Below are 16,988 nucleotides of genomic sequence, written 5' to 3' on the forward strand. Positions count from 1 at the left end.
TTGGTTTTTTAATTGTTCTCTTTTTTTTTTTTATCTTTTTATATATTTTTTTCTTTTTAATTTTTCCAATATATAATATAAAGAAAATATTGTATATTCAATTCTCTCCTTATATATATTAATAAAAATGATCTCTTCTCTAACATAGCCAACATATTGTTAGTAAACTATATTAAACTACTGTAAAAATCAGTGCAATGCACGATTTTTTTAGCATTGCATATATAAACATCATATCATAACATATAGTAAAACCACTATAAAATGACAAATGACAGCTCCTAAGAGCTTCGCCAAATATCTTTTTAATAGGCTACTTTAATTGACATATAAATTATTTTGTTTTAAAGTTGGCAACTCTAATTTTTTTTAAAAAGTGATTACAAAACTGATAAAATTAAGATGTAATGTTTTATGAAATCTTTGATTGATCCATAAGTTTGCAATAATCCATTTATTTTGGACCAGAAAAATAGAGCAGCAATCTTGCATTGCAGTGGAACATTGATTATTTAAAAATTCATTTGCTCAATTTATCCTTGATTAGTAGAAGTAGTATCTACTTTTAGAAATGATTTACAAAATCTTTTATACGATGTTTATTATGATGTAAAACAAATAACAACATTAATCTTACTTATTTAAAATTAATTTTCTACAAAATACCCATATCAACAGTATTTATTTTATAAATTCAAAGAAATATTAAAATTATATTTTAATTAATTATTATTAAACCTAAAAGACATTTATGACACTTTTGTATCATATTAATTAGTCTATTTAATCCATATATAGGGCGTGTTTCACAATGAAACTGTCTCATACAACGCTTTGTGTTCGAAATAACTACTCTTATTTTATTTGGAATTTGAATATAATTTAAAAGTTTTTACTGTTTATCTTTATCTTTAATCAACTTATTTTAATATTATTTTAGAATTTCGTGCATTACACGGGTTTCTACACTAGTATGATTATCTTTTTCATTGCACACAAAATACACAAATGCAACTCTCTCTCTTTCTCTCTACCTCCATTGTTAACTAGCTTAAACTACATTAAAAAAAAAAAAAAAAAAAAAAAGTTTCCGGGGCAAAGGCTCTACCTGCCCTTGAGATGTTTCGCCTCTATTAAAAATCAAAAGTATTTGTATGTTTGGGTTGAAAGCTTCTCAAAATAACAAAATGTGCTTAAATACCCTCAACAAACTAATTTCTCAAAAGATAATACATATGATATATCTTTTTTGGTACTTTTCAATAAGTAATTTAAAAATACAGCAGCAAAATATTGAGTTATACACACTTGTATTTAGACGCAAAAGCAATTGATTTCGACAAATTACTTTTAAATAAAATTGTTAATAATTAAGTAAGTAATTAAAAAGCGTCAAAAAGCGTTAAAAATACAAGGAAAAAGAAGTTACATATTTCCCTTCTACTTATATTAAATCAAGGAAAAAAAAAAACGCTTTAGCAGATAGTTGAAGCAGCCAAAGAATATGTTATATAAACTTTAAAATCTTGGCTAATTAGTTTTATGTTGTGTATCCCCTCCCTTTATCATTTGATATTTGGTTATCAAATATTGTATATGGATTTGATTTCGAATATATGTATCTTTGACAAAGGTTCGTTAAAGAAATATAAAGGAAACGTGCAATGTTTAGACATTGCTTATACAACATTTGTAGTTCTTGGTTGTATCAAAATCGCTTAATTACTTTTTAACTTCTAATCAATTATTATTGTAATTCTTTTAAAAATGAAGATTATGTTTTTATAGGTGAATTGTTAAGTTATTAGACACTTTTTAGCATTACAATAGCAGAAGGTATTTAACAATGTTTAAACTCTTTAGACGAATTCAAGCATCTAAAACACAAAGTTTATAAATTGTTTTTTAGGCGTGTAAATACATTTCAGACAATCTAAAGTGTTGATAGAAAATCATATTTGAACAAAAGTAGAGTTCAAAAAGATTTGTGACGAAAAGTTTTTAAATGCTTTTTGAACTGTCGAAAAAATACACAAAAATCGTTGAAAAAAAATATTTAAAAGAACTATGTTTTGTCTTTGTGAAACTAAGACAAACAAGTTTCGAACCAACATAATTCATAAAGTAAGCCTCTCTCTTGACCTCAGATGAAGTCTTTGTTTGAAACAACAGATCCATCATCAAGTCAAGTTGTTGTTTCAAGTAGTAAATTTAATTTAGATGAAGTATTCGTTTGGAACAACGACATCGAACCCGGATGGGCCAAGAGTACTGGGTGTTTGTAACCCAGTTGGAAGTCATTGTGTAAAACAATAATGACTTCACGTAAAAAGCAAAGTTGTTAGTTCATACAATAACTTTGCATACCCCAAATAAACTATAATTGTTGTTCTTATTCATTCTCTTTCCTCTCAATATTTTTGCTTTCCTCCTTAAATTTTGAGTTTTCTCTCCACCATTTCCTCTAATTTTAATCTCCATTGCACAAGACCTTTAGCCATTTATATTGATCAACTACCTTCCTAGATGTTTACTCAAAATCTCATATCACAAATACAGAAGAAACTTATCTTGACAATGTATGATGCCGATGTGAGAGAATGAGTTGATGATGTGAGAGAAGGATATGGTGATGTGAGTAGTGAGTAAGATGATGAGGACGACGAAGAAGAAGAGATTTAAAACGAACCCTATTTTTCAAGTAAATTAAAAGATATAGTTATATTAGTTGTCTAATCGAGTTCGTCTACTTAACTTCGCAAATGCAAATACCACTGTAGATATAACCCCTTACTACTAATAATAGTTGACAATTAGTTATGGGAATAATAAAAGTGTTTGATTTGTAGGCTTAAGTGAATTTGTGTATTTGACTGCTTTCAACAATGGCAAAATTTAATATTTTATAGGATCTCAGAGAGCTTGAATCTTAATCTTAATTTATATGGTTAATTGTTTGATCTAATATTTATTTTGCATGTATCTAATTTTTTTAATTATATAGTAGGCTGACAATATAAAGTTATTGACAAAAATTAAATTTAAATTTTTCTAAATTAAGATGAGATATATACGATCTATTGTCTGACTAAGATAAAAATTAGACAAACTCAAATTTTCACTATCCCAAAAAATTGGTTTTTTTAACTATGAAAGAAATTTTTTTTTTCTTTTTTTTTTTTTAATTTTTAAAAAGCATATTCTTTCACAGAAGCTATTTGCATCTGCATCAGGGTCTCGTCCTTTTCGTCAAAAATCCTCCACAGTTTCTACACAATTGGTTAATGCTTTAAGATTCTTCTGATCTCCTTTATCTTTTTCACTACTCTCCTTCACTGATTTAATTTCACCCAAATTAGGTTAAACCCACTAATTAATTTTGCCAACAAACTCAATCTTTCATACTTTCGATCGCACAATATGGATCTGTGTTCCGTTCGGGTCAAATTCAATAACCCATCTGCCATTCTTGCTCGAAATTCATTCTTGGAGAAATCTGGTTTTGGTTCCTTCAATTTATCTCGGAATTCACAGTTTCTAGTGGAAGATTTTGAGATCAGGGTATCCAAGCGCAAGAATTCTAATTCTTATGTTAATGGGTATCAGTGTAATAAGAATTCCTTCATTATTAAAGCTATGGCCAAGAAGAATCCTGATAACTTTTCATCTTCTCCAGGTACCAAGTTTTGACCCATTACAGTTCCTTCTGATATTTGCATGTTATTCCCCTTAATTTCTTACCCTTTTGAGAGTTCTGCTTGATTCTTGAACCCATCTGGTTGACATGTTGTCATGTTGATCTTAGGAATTATATTTTATGATTAAGAGATTGGTACTGTTTTGTGTTTATTATGTTCTCACATGTAAGTATTCATATAGAAAAATGTTTGGTAGAAAAGGTTTTGTCTGAAAATTTAAGGGTCAATGATGATCCTGGTCGTATATTTCACCAAATTGGTGGGAATATGATCAAGCTTATGTTCATAAAGTGTCATTTTGCCGCACAAATTAATCTTTATGGCCATTTGTTTGAGTGTTGATTATATGATAGGATTGGTATTAAAAATATGATCTGTTTTAGCTAGACTAATTGCTTGACACTGATTAAGGTGGTATTAGGCGGTAGTGAAAATTTTGAAGAAAAACATAAGCAAGAGAGCTATGTTACCATGGGAATGTCATTTTACATTTCATCAATATTAACACTAAGGAGGCGTTTGGTAGGTAAAATGGAAATGTAAGGAAAAGGGAGTGCATAAAGAGAGATAAGAGTAATGTTAAGTGTTATTATTATTAATTGTTTGGTACAAAGAGATGTAAGAGAATGAAAAGAGACAACCAATGAAAGGGAATTGAATTCTATGAGCAAATTGAGTGGTAACAATTTGGACGTATACATTAACCTTATGAAAGGGATTGGGTTAAATTAATCTCTTATTACTACTCATTTTGGTTACCACCATTTAATACCAATAAATGAACTAGGAGTTATTCTTTTAGATTGGATAGAAATGGATGTTGGTTGCTTGTGGAGCATCTTAGCCATCTTAGCCTCTATGTCAGCTGTATATTATTGGGACATCTTAGCTATTCCATCTTAGCTATGCAAAGTGCAAATTGGGTAAGAAAATTAAACCTTTGTTCATCATTACTTCATTATTGCCCCGTTGCTTTAGTGTGTTTGTTTTTATAGATCTGTGAGTTGATGAAGTTTGGCTCTCCATGATCCCAAATGAAGGCATTGTTTGAGACTTGAGTGGTGGTTCTAGTTAAGATGACTTTTTTCTTACTTATCAATAAACGTGTTATGAAATGTTTGAGCTGTAAATGCTTTGGTTATCTATTTAGGATTAGGACTGGGTACAAATATGCAGTGCTGCACCTTTAATGTTTTTTTTTCTGTGAGAAAACTAAAAAGGACTATGGAAGCTTTTTTTCGTCTTTTCTGGAGGAGGAGAGGACAATTTTTGAAGAAGGTGAAACGAGAATGCCGATGGAAAATTGGAAAATCAATGTTTCATATAACATTTAAAATCTTAGGTATTGCAGAAGCTTAAATTTGATGTTGGAGTTACCATGAGCTGAAAGAAAACCACATTCAGGTAAGTTTCTAGCAATGTTGAGGAAGATGCTTAGATTTGATTTTGTGGGATTGAAAAGTTGAAAGGAAAGATGATGGTGGGTTGATGGTGAAAAAGAGAACTAAGAAAAAGATTCTGAAATTTTCTTTTACAGGTGAACTAATACTATGAGCCCATGAGGGTGTGCCATTTGCGGTGAGAAAAAGATAATAATCTAAGTGGTGTGGTGGTGTTGTCTGTAGATAAGATGATATAAAGGCGGAATTGGATTGTTCATAATGTTTCCGTGGGAACTGTTACTAGAAAGTTCTTTGAAATATTACTTATGGTAGTGATTGAATCGACAAATTTTTGCGTCTTTATTGGTATGCTATTCTAGTTATAACTTGCTTTGAGATGAGTGTAAATGTAATTGAAGGTTGGAGTTGTACTAATTTAATTAAATGTGAGATTTTGCAAGTGTATGTGAATAGATGAGGATGAATGAGGAGGAAAATATATGTGGATGATCATTGAGTTAGATTTTTTCACTGGATAGTGCGTAATAAGGTCTGATCTTTGCTAGAAATGATCTTTTGCATTGATTTGTTTTATACTTCTATTTAGACTCTCATGTGGCACACTCATTAACTCGTCTTTTTTTTTTTTTTTTCTTTTCTTACATCTATGAACTTTCCATGTTCTTTCCTTTCCTCATTTTTCATCAATTTCTTCTCACTATCGATTTTTTCAAGTTACTTTAAATTAATTGATCTATTCCCTGTAAATACCTTCCTCCGGCTACCCCTCCCATGATAGACCACATCCATTTACACATAGAGTCTCAATTCACCGCCGCTTTAAGCCAGAACAATTTTTGTTGATTTTAATTGAAAATGTTACCGATTTGAAGGCCCGAATGAAAAAATGCAGCTGTGTACATGATTATCCCACTAAGGAACAACAATTTTCACCATTTGCAAAACAAGTAAAATAATATTAGATCTTTAACTAAAGAGAAGATATTCAAAATTTTAGATTAAGTTCACATGATTTCATAAACTGTTTTAATATATTGCATTTTAATCAGAAACAAATGAACTATAAATTTTTAACCCCATTGAAATAAGGGACTTTAAGTGGCTCTTAACTGCAATTTTTCAAGACAAGATTTTAGTTTCCTAATGCCATCAAGTGGCTATCATGCTTAATGAGGGCTCAAGGTAATGGAAAAAAAAATTCAGTAGTGAGTCTTTGAGAAAACAACAACACAACAATGCCAAACCTTTTTATTGAATTTTATAAAATGAATGTGATAGATCGTTGCTAACAAAGAGCATGCTTTGTTTAGTCTATTAATACTAATCGACTACTAAGAACATCAATTCCAATGACATTCACATTTATTTTCATCCTCATAAGCTCATGCAAGGCCTAATTCTTCATTTCATTCTAGTAAAATTTCGGCCTTCCTCTTTCTCTTAGCTTCTTATAGTTTCATCGCGACTCTCCATAGGAGTCACATGTATTGTATCTTATTCTTAACATTTTGATCAATATCTTAGTTCTTGTGAAAATTCGATCCAAGATACTTGAAACATAGAATAGAAAAAAACTTTTTTTGTCATAACCCACGAAAGTATTTCCTTTGATTTCCGTCATCACTTTCTCCAAAACATATGCAAAAGCCTTGTTTTTTTTACCCGTAAGTATTCTATTTGTTGTTGCATCAAATAGATAGCTTTCGTGATATATTGTCATGGCATATGATCAAATCAATTTTTGTTAATGTTAGTGCATCTTCTCAATTGGTGTTATATCACCCTTTCCCATAGGTTCACTTTGTGGCTAATAAGCTTAATTAGTTAATTCCCCTTTACATTGTTACAACAGTCTTATTTGTCCACTTTGTTTTAGTAGATAGATTACTGTATAATTAGTTAATTCCCGTGTACATTGTTACAACAGTCTTGTTCATCAACTATAGTGCTTATCCTCCAAACATCTTGTTTGTTTTCCATATTTTGTCAAAAAGGTCTGTTGACCAAGCCAATCCTTTCTGACCCAAAAATGCTTAATCCACTATGGGATTACCATTAGGACCCCTTGCTTTCCTTTCCTTAATTTTCTTAAAGCTTCTTCTACCTCTACTTTGTTTATTTTCGTCTCATAAATCCGTTCTCTTCCATTGCTTTATCATGATGTCTCCAATCGACCTTCTTGACATCCAATAAATTATTCATCAAACTCCTCCCATTTTATCATTGATCTAATGTTATGCTATTTTTTCTTCACACTCTTCATCTCTTTTCTTATTGCTTGTTTTCTATCAACTATCTTGTAAAGGTCTTTTCTTCTTGTGTAGTGTCTGACTTTTATACCTATTTATACTTTAAGTTTTACTCATGTTCCCCGTGGCCCTTGTTTTTTCTTGGTTTTGGCATCCTTATATTTTTCCATGTTTTCAACTTTTCATCATTCCTAAAGCTAAATAACATTCACTATTTTTGCGTTATTGCAACCGAGACTTCCTCATGCCACCATATTGTGTCCCTTATCTCTGCTATACCACCTTTTATTCATGCTAGAATATCCTTGGTTGTATGAGTGATACAATGTTTCATCTTTGTCCAAATTGAACGACATCCTCCTCACTTGTCCAAATTTGAAGATATTATTGCAGTTCCTTCTTTGAGGTTCCACCATTTGATTCTTTCTTGTCCTTGAATTTTATTCTCGTGTGAGTTTGATTGCATAAGAACATCAAGGATGAAGAGTTTGTGTCTGTTGAATTCGTTGTTTATGCAACTTCTAGTATCATTTCTTCTTGTCAATAAGTATTTAACTCGGGTAGCTTGCGCTCCACTTCAATAAAACACCAAATGATTTTCACCTATTTTAAGATTTCTCAGAGTTGTGAACCATGGCTAATGCTCTTTTGCGCCTTCTATATGTGTGCTCAATCTGTAGCCTCTCTAAAGCCGTAACAGTTTGAGGGCATAGGGAATTAGCATTATACTGATCAGCGCTCATCACCTATAGTTTTGGTTGTTACACAAGCTTCCTTTGTCAACAGTTCCTGCAAGTCAGATCTATCAGTAGTACTACCCATTTTGTCGTCATTTTGATAGTCCGTTGACAATTTTCTTGAGTGATAGTTGCCCGCGTCTTTTGTAGAATAGACTTATTTTGTGACTTGTCTTCCTGGATTTGCTCTAGTCGCTGATGATAACTATGAAGTGAAATGGTAGGGGCTCTTTGACCAATATTTTCACAGAAAAGCTTTATAAGAACCTGATCTTGTGTTGGAATTTGATCTCCGGGGAATAGTAGTGGACCTTGCAGATGGTCCTAAAAGAAATTATTGACTTGCTCAATAATTTGGCGGCACCATAATTTCCTGGACCTTGCAAATTGTGTGTTCAAGTTACAAGTGAAACCAGAATACTAGAGAAGAATCAAGCACAATCTTAGGTATTACCTGACAATATGAATGTAAAATGTAGGGAATGGTGGCCATTCAAACTCAGGGGGCAATGGTCCTAAAAGAAATAACTCTTCTGATGGGAAGAAATCTAACGACAATGCGAGTCAAAAGCCTCATCATGTAACCCGGGACTGGAGAGAATTCCGAGCAACCCTTTTCGCTCGTGAGCAGGTGAATATACCCGATGTTTTGAGATGGTTGTCTTAGAAATATAGAATTCATGCGCTTTTCCCTAATGCAAGTTATGTTTGTGTCTACATGCCTAAACACTTAACTAAATCTTTAACAGGTAGAATCTATCAATTCCAACAATCATGATCAGGACGGGTCACAAATGGAATCAAAACCACTAGGGGTGAAATGGGCTCATCCGATTTCATTGCCAGAGGCAGGCTCCGTTCTTGTTGCTACTGAAAAGCTAGATGGTGTCCGTACTTTTGAGAGAACTGTGGTTCTCCTACTTAGAACTGGGACTAGACATCCTGAACAGGGCCCTTTCGGAGTGATATTAAACCGACCTCATCACAAAAAGATCAAGCAGATGAAGCCCCATAATCTCGAACTGGCGACCACCTTTGCAGACTGTTCATTGCATTATGGAGGGCCTCTTGAAGCAAGCATGTTTTTGTTAAAAACCGGGGGAAAGCCTAAGCTTCCTGAATTTGAAGAGGTTATCCCTGGCCTATGTTTTGGCTCTCGAAACAGCTTGGACGAAGCAATGAGCTTAGTTAAGAAAGGGGTTCTTAAGTCTGAGGATTTCCGATTCTTTGTTGGTTATGCTGGGTGGCAACTAGATCAATTACGGGAAGAAATTGTTTCCAATTATTGGCATGTTGCTGCATGCAGTACTAACTTATTATTGGGCGATTCATCGCAAGGTTTATGGGAAGAGATTTTGCAACTTATGGGCGGTCAGTACTCAGAGCTCAGTCGAAAGCCAAAGAAAGATATGTAGATGTGCTTTCTTGTTTACGGCTATCGGAGCTGCTGGATTGAATTAAAAGTTGTGTGTATGTTAACAAAATGTACATAGATGGGAGTATATCTAATGGAGTTGTAGATTACATCTTGCAGATATTTATACGTCTATAATGTGAACTGCAGTATGATAAGAACCTTCATTTCAGAGACATGGTTTTCGGTTCCATGTTGAGTATGTACATTATCTACTGCTATTGTACTGTGACCAAAATTTACGGTTATCTTTACGTCGTGTGCTGCAAATTAGTCTCGTGTTAGGGCGTCTTATAATTAGGCATCATGGATCCGGTAATTATAACTTAATTCACTTTTGTTTAAACACTTCTCACTTCACAGTTCAAGCATATGATGTAATTTTACCTGAAGATTCTTGGTTGTATACTTGAGTTGAATCATTTTCAATTGAACCGTGTCTGAGTTGACCCAATGGGGCTTTAACTGAACGAGAAAATATTAACCTAAAACATAAAAATAGTCCGAGAATATAGCAGTTCTAACTCAAAAGTGATACCAAATTTAAAAATATGGTCGATATTTCAGATCATCGTTTAAAGTTTTGGATTATGACCAACTGTATCAATTGAATTTCAAATTGTTTTGAATTGAATAAAAAATTGATAATACAATAAATAAATCAATTGAAAGCATAAACTCGATGTTAATGGGTTAATATTTCCAACCTTTTAATAATGTGCCAAGACGATACGATATACAGCAAATACAAGAAACAAGCATAAATAATGGCCATGAAGGTAAATATGGACATATAGATCAGCACTCTGCATTGTAATTACATGTATAGACTTGGGTTTACCACTCTACATTTACTCTTTTGATTTACAAATAAAGTCTCCCATTCCATATACTTTAGCAAACCAGGCAAAGCAAAATTTCAACCCTGTTTTCTGCAATGGTGCTTTGTTTCAATACTGGTTAGTCAATGGATTTAAAGCGTAAATATCTTCGTCAAAAGCCGTCTTGAGCTCCTTTAGGGTCCCATAGGATCTGCCACGATAGTTCGGTACCAAAAACTAACAAGGAGAGACTTTTTCGGTTGCTTACAAGTTACCCAGCCGATGTTTTCCATCACAAAGTAGCTACTGAACCTCCTCTAAATCATACTTGGTGCGAGTTTTTGGATTTCTCCATGCGTGATTTCCTAACAGCCTGTTGAATTAGCTTCTCATGTTCTTTAAGCATATCTTCAAGATTTTTCCCAGGAGGAATAAGTGGTCCGGAGTAATGGATCCTGTTCTTCTTAGGCATGTAACCCTTTTGATGAAAAATAAGAAAACGAGATGAATGAGACACGACCAGATTGCTGATCAATAAAAGATGAAAATGGACGTATATAATCGATCAAAGGGGAGAATTTAAGCCCGAGCATGCCTAGGCGGCTAGGCCGTAGCCTAGATCATGCCTAAGCTCATTTGATCGAAAGTAACGTATACTAGTATCATAAAAGAATAGTAGTGTTGGTTGAGAACATATGCATAGGTGAGCATGGGCGGAGCCAAGGGGGCTCACCCGCCCGCACTGGAGGGCACTCACCTAATTTTAAAAAACTTATAGTTAGCAAGAATTGATCCCACAACCTAGCCTCAAAGATTGTTATTATTATTTTTGATAAATCTTTAATCTAGGTATGTTTGAAATATCTTTAATAAATTATTTCTACACTAGTTTCTGCTCTCACTGAGGTTTGGATCCGCCACTGTAGGTGAGCGTTCGACTAACTCTATATTAGTATCCTGGATTCACCCTACATCGAGCTAGATGAATAGAAGAATGTAAAAGACTTGGATATCTAAATACGGGTAAAATTTGCATTGGAGGTTACTTACGTTTTCTTTGGAAGAAGCCCAATCATCCCTTCCGTAAGAAATATTTGACAAGTCTGATTCTGCTGGAGCCATAACAGGTTTTAGAGACCTCGATTCAGGCCCATTTTTGTAAGAGCTACGAGTCTTTCCGGGGGCATGGTGAAAATCATTCTCATCCTTTGCTTTCTTATTCCATGTGGTTCCAATGGAGCTTGGGTGAACCATTGTAGTACAGTGTGACAGTCCATTGCCTGTGTTTCGCCTTTGTGCGTCAACTGTATAGGCAGTTACACCATTTCCTTGAGGATTGTAATTTCTCGAACCCTTTTGACCCTGTTATTAAGTGTTGTGGAGTAAATAAATGCACATGAAATTAGCGTCATCAAATGGTTGAGGAACGAAAATGTACCTGTAAAGAGACATCTCCATCAGCATCATACTCTGGGGTCGGCTTGGATTCCCGTTGACCTCTCCTAACTGACTCGGGCCTTCGTCCTTTTACAGCCTCCGCCTTCTTTCTGGAATAAGATAATGTGTAAGATGTGTATTATTATCCATTAATTAGACTATAAATAGCAATAAATATTACAAAAGGCCTCAAGGAAATCCCACAAATTCCAATTGTTACAATATAATTTCTCTTGCATAATGGTCTAAAATTGGAGAAGGCACAATTACATGTATTTTTTATTATTTTTTTTGTGGATATTGGATGACAATAATTGTATTTCAAAAGGTCTAGTTCAGTTCAACACTTAGAAACATGATATTATTAGGAAAAGGTATCTTTTAACGGGATATGAATACAAACCTTTTGGCCTCCTCGTCTCTGAGCTTTATATCGTATTCCTTAGTGGCAGGATATTTTGGCAAGCTCGATGGATCACATGGAGGTGGATATGTTGTGAAGAACTGGATGAAAAAATCGTGTAAGATAGAGCTCGGACATTAGAACAAACAATAACATGCTAATAAACGGGTTTGGATGCTAATTCTAAAGTATCACACTGCCTTCATTCGATACAGTTGCAGGGTTAAAGCAACATACAGTGAGGCCAATTACATTAATGGTTGGAGTTAATGAATTTCCATATTCATGTGTGTGGCGGGTCGATGTATCGTGAAGTAAAATGAAATATGGTAGCATATGTCGCCCTTCTTTCTCATTAACATACAAAAGATGATTTAGTTATATCTTAAATAGAACAAAGTCTATTATGATAACTTGTTTTGTTTCATCATTATCATCATACCCAGTATATCCCGCTCATAGACCATACCCTTAATTATCAAAAGAGATAAGGAGGGTTATGACCAGTTTTGCAATGATTATTGCATTGATATGTAAATGGCTACTCGTATATCGCTCATTCGAGCACTTCCTAATAATCAAGGATCTGTATGGTTTAGATGGTCAACAAGAATCCATAACAAGATCAGAATGTCGAATTTTTTCATCTGCATTCATTAGAAACAGAAAATGAAAGCATCAAAAACCGATATCAATTACCTCGCTCTTTAATGCAGATGAGGCAGTTCCTCTTTTCTCTGGCTCAATGGAAAGAAGGGCATCAACAAGTGCTAAAGCAGAGGAAGGAAAGTCTTTGAATGTTTCCATGAGACGACGCTTATAAGGTTGTGAAGGTTTAAAACTAGTTGCATGTGGAAATTTTGTTTTCTTCCAGTAAGATTCAGATGGTGAACCACAAAGCTTGAAAATCTTGTGCATTTGTTCAACCTAAAAAAGTTTGCAAATGATCCATGAACGATTAGAACGTATTCAAACCTTGCACCATGAAATTACAATTTACTTACAAGAGTGAGTGTCAAGGAACCAACTCAACCAAAAGCTTAAGCTGATGGGTAAGACCTGTTATACACTCTAACACATGCCCCTTCTTACACCTAGCGCTGAATATGGTGATCGAGATTAGAACTCATGACCTCTTATCACGTTGGCTTTTGATGCCATGTCAGGGAAACAAACTCAACCAAAAGCTTAAGCTGATGGTTGAGGCCTCAGAATATGTTATATCCTCTAAAAGTGAGCTTATACGCAGAAAGATATCGAGTGAGAAATATGGTAATATTGACTATCTCACTGCGTATACTGGTCTAATTCTAGAACCTGCAATATTAACAATTTAATCAGCAAGTCTCAGTTTACTTCACCTCTGTTCTTCCGGGCATAATGGGCTTCCCAGCAAATAGTTCTGCAACTATGCAACCCACACTCCACATATCTACTGCGATTCCATACTCGGTTGAACCCAGCAAAAGTTCAGGTGCTCTATACCACAAAGTTACAACTCGACTTGTTAATGGTTGCTTTTGGCCGGGCTTAAAGGATGTTGCCAGACCAAAATCTCCGATTTTGAGCACACCATCGTTGTTGATTAAAAGGTTAGAACCTTTTATGTCTCTGTGAAGGACTCCGCGACTATGACAATGCACTAGTCCTGAGAGAAGTTGTTGCATGTAGCATTTTATCTGAAAGAATACCATCATTAAGGAAAGAAGAAAAACAAACTTTTAGCAAATGAGAAAATGAATAATCCGTAGGTAAAAAAATACCTTTGGTAGTCGGTATTAAATGGTGAGAATGATAATAAAAAGTTAATGTAATTCTTGTAGGAAAATATCTCGACCATTTTAATGGCTATGCTTTTTTTCAATCATCTCATATTTTTCACAAAATTCAATCTAATGCATTACCATTTAGAAAGGTGATATTAAGTAGTAACGGAAAATTATAAAAATATTATGATAAAAGTTCCATTACCATGGGAATGACATGATGTATTTCATGAAAATTTACACCACAAATCAGTCTCATTACCACCGTTTAGTACCAACAACCAAATAGGCCGTAAGTACCATGGCTAAGAAGAGAGGTAATACCTGTGATTCTGTGAACTTATTTCCCGGTCTTGCTAAAAGTCCAGCTAGATCATGCTCCATGTACTCAAACACAAGGTACAAGCTTCCTGACATCCTTGAAGTAACAAGACCTTCAAGCTTCATGATGTTTGGATGGTCCAACTTGCGTAGTATAAGTATTTCCCTAGCCATGAAGCGAACACTTTCCGGATCCATGTTTACAAATCTTACTTTCTTCATAGCGACAGTTTTCCCCGTTTCAAGGTCCCTGGCCTTGTACACACTGCTGTAAGTCCCTTGTCCAATCTGTACACAAGAACTAAATTTTCAATTCCTACGATTTAGTAAATGAAGTATGCAATCTAAACGCTTAAATACACAACAATGCCACAACATGCCTAGTATTCCGCTCATAGGAACTATAATCAGGGTCTGGGGAGGGAAGGCAGATGACAACTCTACACATATTATCGTTAAATCTAGAGTCAATTTCTCAAAAAGAACTGTTATTTTCGAAAGTAACCACATACTATGAGAGTATCACCAGAGAATGATCACAAAGAAGAATATATGAGACACATAGCTCAAAACCCTATAACAGGCTTGAGAATGACAAATAGAACACTTGAAAAAGATGATGCAATATAAGAATAGGTGTGGAAAGTCAATGGGTGTGGAAAGATCTCAAAGATTGCAAAATGAAATTGTAGTCAACAAAATCCCAAAAACCATATAATGCTATGATGAATAGTCACGATGCTATGATCACTACATACGGAAATCAACAAACAAAACCAGAAAGGAAAGGAGAACCAACTGACTTTATCCAACTTCTCAAATGAATCTGCCCTTCTAGGCATCCACCCTTGGATGGCTTCAGCGGCGACAGAGCTCAACCAAGACGGCCATCCAGCAACAGCCTGCTCGCCATGAGGGCCTCGAGGCATACTAGTTATCCTAGACATGGGCTTTTGACCTCCATTAATCCCCAAATCCACAGTTGCCCTTCTATGATGAGACCCTTTTGATGAAGGTCTTTCCACAATAATTGTCTTGGTTTTCTCCCCTTGATGATCATCCATTTGTTTATTAGAATGAGAATTTGAATACCCATTTGCAAGAGAACCTGAATTGACCTTTGATGGTGCTCTGCTAGAACCACTAAGAGAACCTGAATGATTGGTTGCAGATGGTACTCTTGATGGGGGCCTACTCCTGGTTGACCCTTCACCATCATCTCTTTTTGTTGGGGGAAGCAAATGTACTTGAGACTTATTCACCTCTCTTTGATCATCATTACCATATTTGTTTAAAGATGGTTCCTTTGAACATATACAGCCCATACTACAAATAATCTTCCCTTTCAAGCCACCTTTCTACAAACAGTTTATGTGCATAAATTGTAGCATTAAAAGCATCAAATTACACCCTTTAATGGCCTTTAAACCAATATGGGCACCCTTTAATTTGGTCAAAACAACAAAACCAACCACAATGCATCAAATTCTAACAGGTTTATCTATTGAATTCTCCTAACAACAAAAGATTCAACCAACAATCCCAACCAACAATAATATAATGTATGAAAGAATTTGAATTGCCAATATGGCAATGTAGGATGAATTTCTGATTGAGAAATTTAAAGTCAAAGCCAAATGCAACCCAGATGGTTTAAGTAAAGAATGAAATAATCAAATGAATAAAAAAATCAAATGGGTTATTGTTAGAAGAAAATACAAAGATGATCAAAAGAAATTGAAAAGAAATAATTCCATGTTGGGAAATGCAAGGATTATTGATTGAAAGTTGAAAGTGTATTCTGTTTAAGATTTGGTACAAGGAGAATAAACAAACAAATTAATCAAATTTGAATAAATCAAAGGTGGGAATAATTAATTAATTAGTTCAGAGGAAACCCAGACCAGAAATCCAACAAATACAAGAATAATTTGATGAACCCAAATTTATTTATTTTTTTTATTATAGAACAATTTCTGGTCTAGGAGACCCTGATTGGAGCTTCCTGAGACCTCATGAATAGAAAAAATTATTCAAGAATATGAACTCAAAATTCTAAGGAAATCCCCATGATTGCAAAACTATTAAAAGAAATTTCTTAAAATAGAAAATAAAAAGAAATTAATTATATAATTAAATATTTGAGAATTAGGTTTTATATCGGTTATAGTAGGTGCTACTTGATTTCATTCTTATGGCCCCTCCCCTAGCCTTCCCAATCTCTTTAAGTCGTGGGTTTGATTCACTTTTTTTTAATCTTTTTCTCGTCTAATTTATATTTAAAAAAATTAAAAAGTTAACTAGTGAGCTGAAAAAAAATTAAAAAATTTGGATAAATGTCAGAAATTGGTGAAAGGTATAGAATATTTAAAAATTACAATTAGGATAATAGTTTAGAATTAAGAATTGTTTTTTTCCTTGAACTTTTTCATTTTTGGGATGGAATATAAGTGGACTGTTGGAGAATATTTGCAGGATTTGATGGGATACTTAATATGCGAAGAGCCACCATTTTTTTGATGTTGAATGGAGAGAATACGGATAGAAGAAAAATGATGAAGACTAAAGCTTTGAAAGATGTTGTACAATTATGACTATGGTATATGGGAGTTGTGGAGGGGAGAAACAAGAAAATGAGTATGACACAATGAAGTTCAACGTAAAAAATAGACAAATAATTAAGTATTAATCATCACATATCAATGATTTATCACAATAAAACAATAAAATATAACATAA

General features: G+C 33.9%; 2 protein-coding genes across 2 annotated transcripts; one reads left to right on the forward strand and one right to left on the reverse strand.

Annotated features, from left to right (window-relative positions):
• Window positions 1-3,127: 3,127 nt before the first annotated feature.
• Window positions 3,128-9,771, forward strand: LOC130810044 (uncharacterized). Its single transcript, XM_057675965.1, has 3 exons — window positions 3,128-3,676; window positions 8,567-8,718; window positions 8,837-9,771. Exons 1-3 carry the CDS (start codon window positions 3,421-3,423, stop codon window positions 9,500-9,502), a joined length of 1,074 nt encoding a protein of 357 aa, XP_057531948.1. The 5' UTR covers window positions 3,128-3,420; the 3' UTR covers window positions 9,503-9,771.
• Window positions 9,772-10,180: 409 nt separating this feature from the next.
• On the reverse strand, window positions 10,181-16,831 carry LOC130810041 (probable serine/threonine-protein kinase At1g54610). The gene is made up of 8 exons (XM_057675961.1): window positions 15,053-16,831; window positions 14,253-14,537; window positions 13,524-13,841; window positions 12,862-13,089; window positions 12,163-12,263; window positions 11,761-11,869; window positions 11,373-11,684; window positions 10,181-10,800 (listed from the first exon to the last, which is right to left on the reverse strand). Exons 1-8 carry the CDS (start codon window positions 15,572-15,574, stop codon window positions 10,645-10,647), a joined length of 2,031 nt encoding a protein of 676 aa, XP_057531944.1. The 5' UTR covers window positions 15,575-16,831; the 3' UTR covers window positions 10,181-10,644.
• Window positions 16,832-16,988: the final 157 nt, after the last annotated feature.

This window comes from Amaranthus tricolor, chromosome 4 (genome assembly GCF_026212465.1).
Source record: "Amaranthus tricolor cultivar Red isolate AtriRed21 chromosome 4, ASM2621246v1, whole genome shotgun sequence".
Classification (NCBI taxonomy): domain Eukaryota; kingdom Viridiplantae; phylum Streptophyta; class Magnoliopsida; order Caryophyllales; family Amaranthaceae; genus Amaranthus; species Amaranthus tricolor.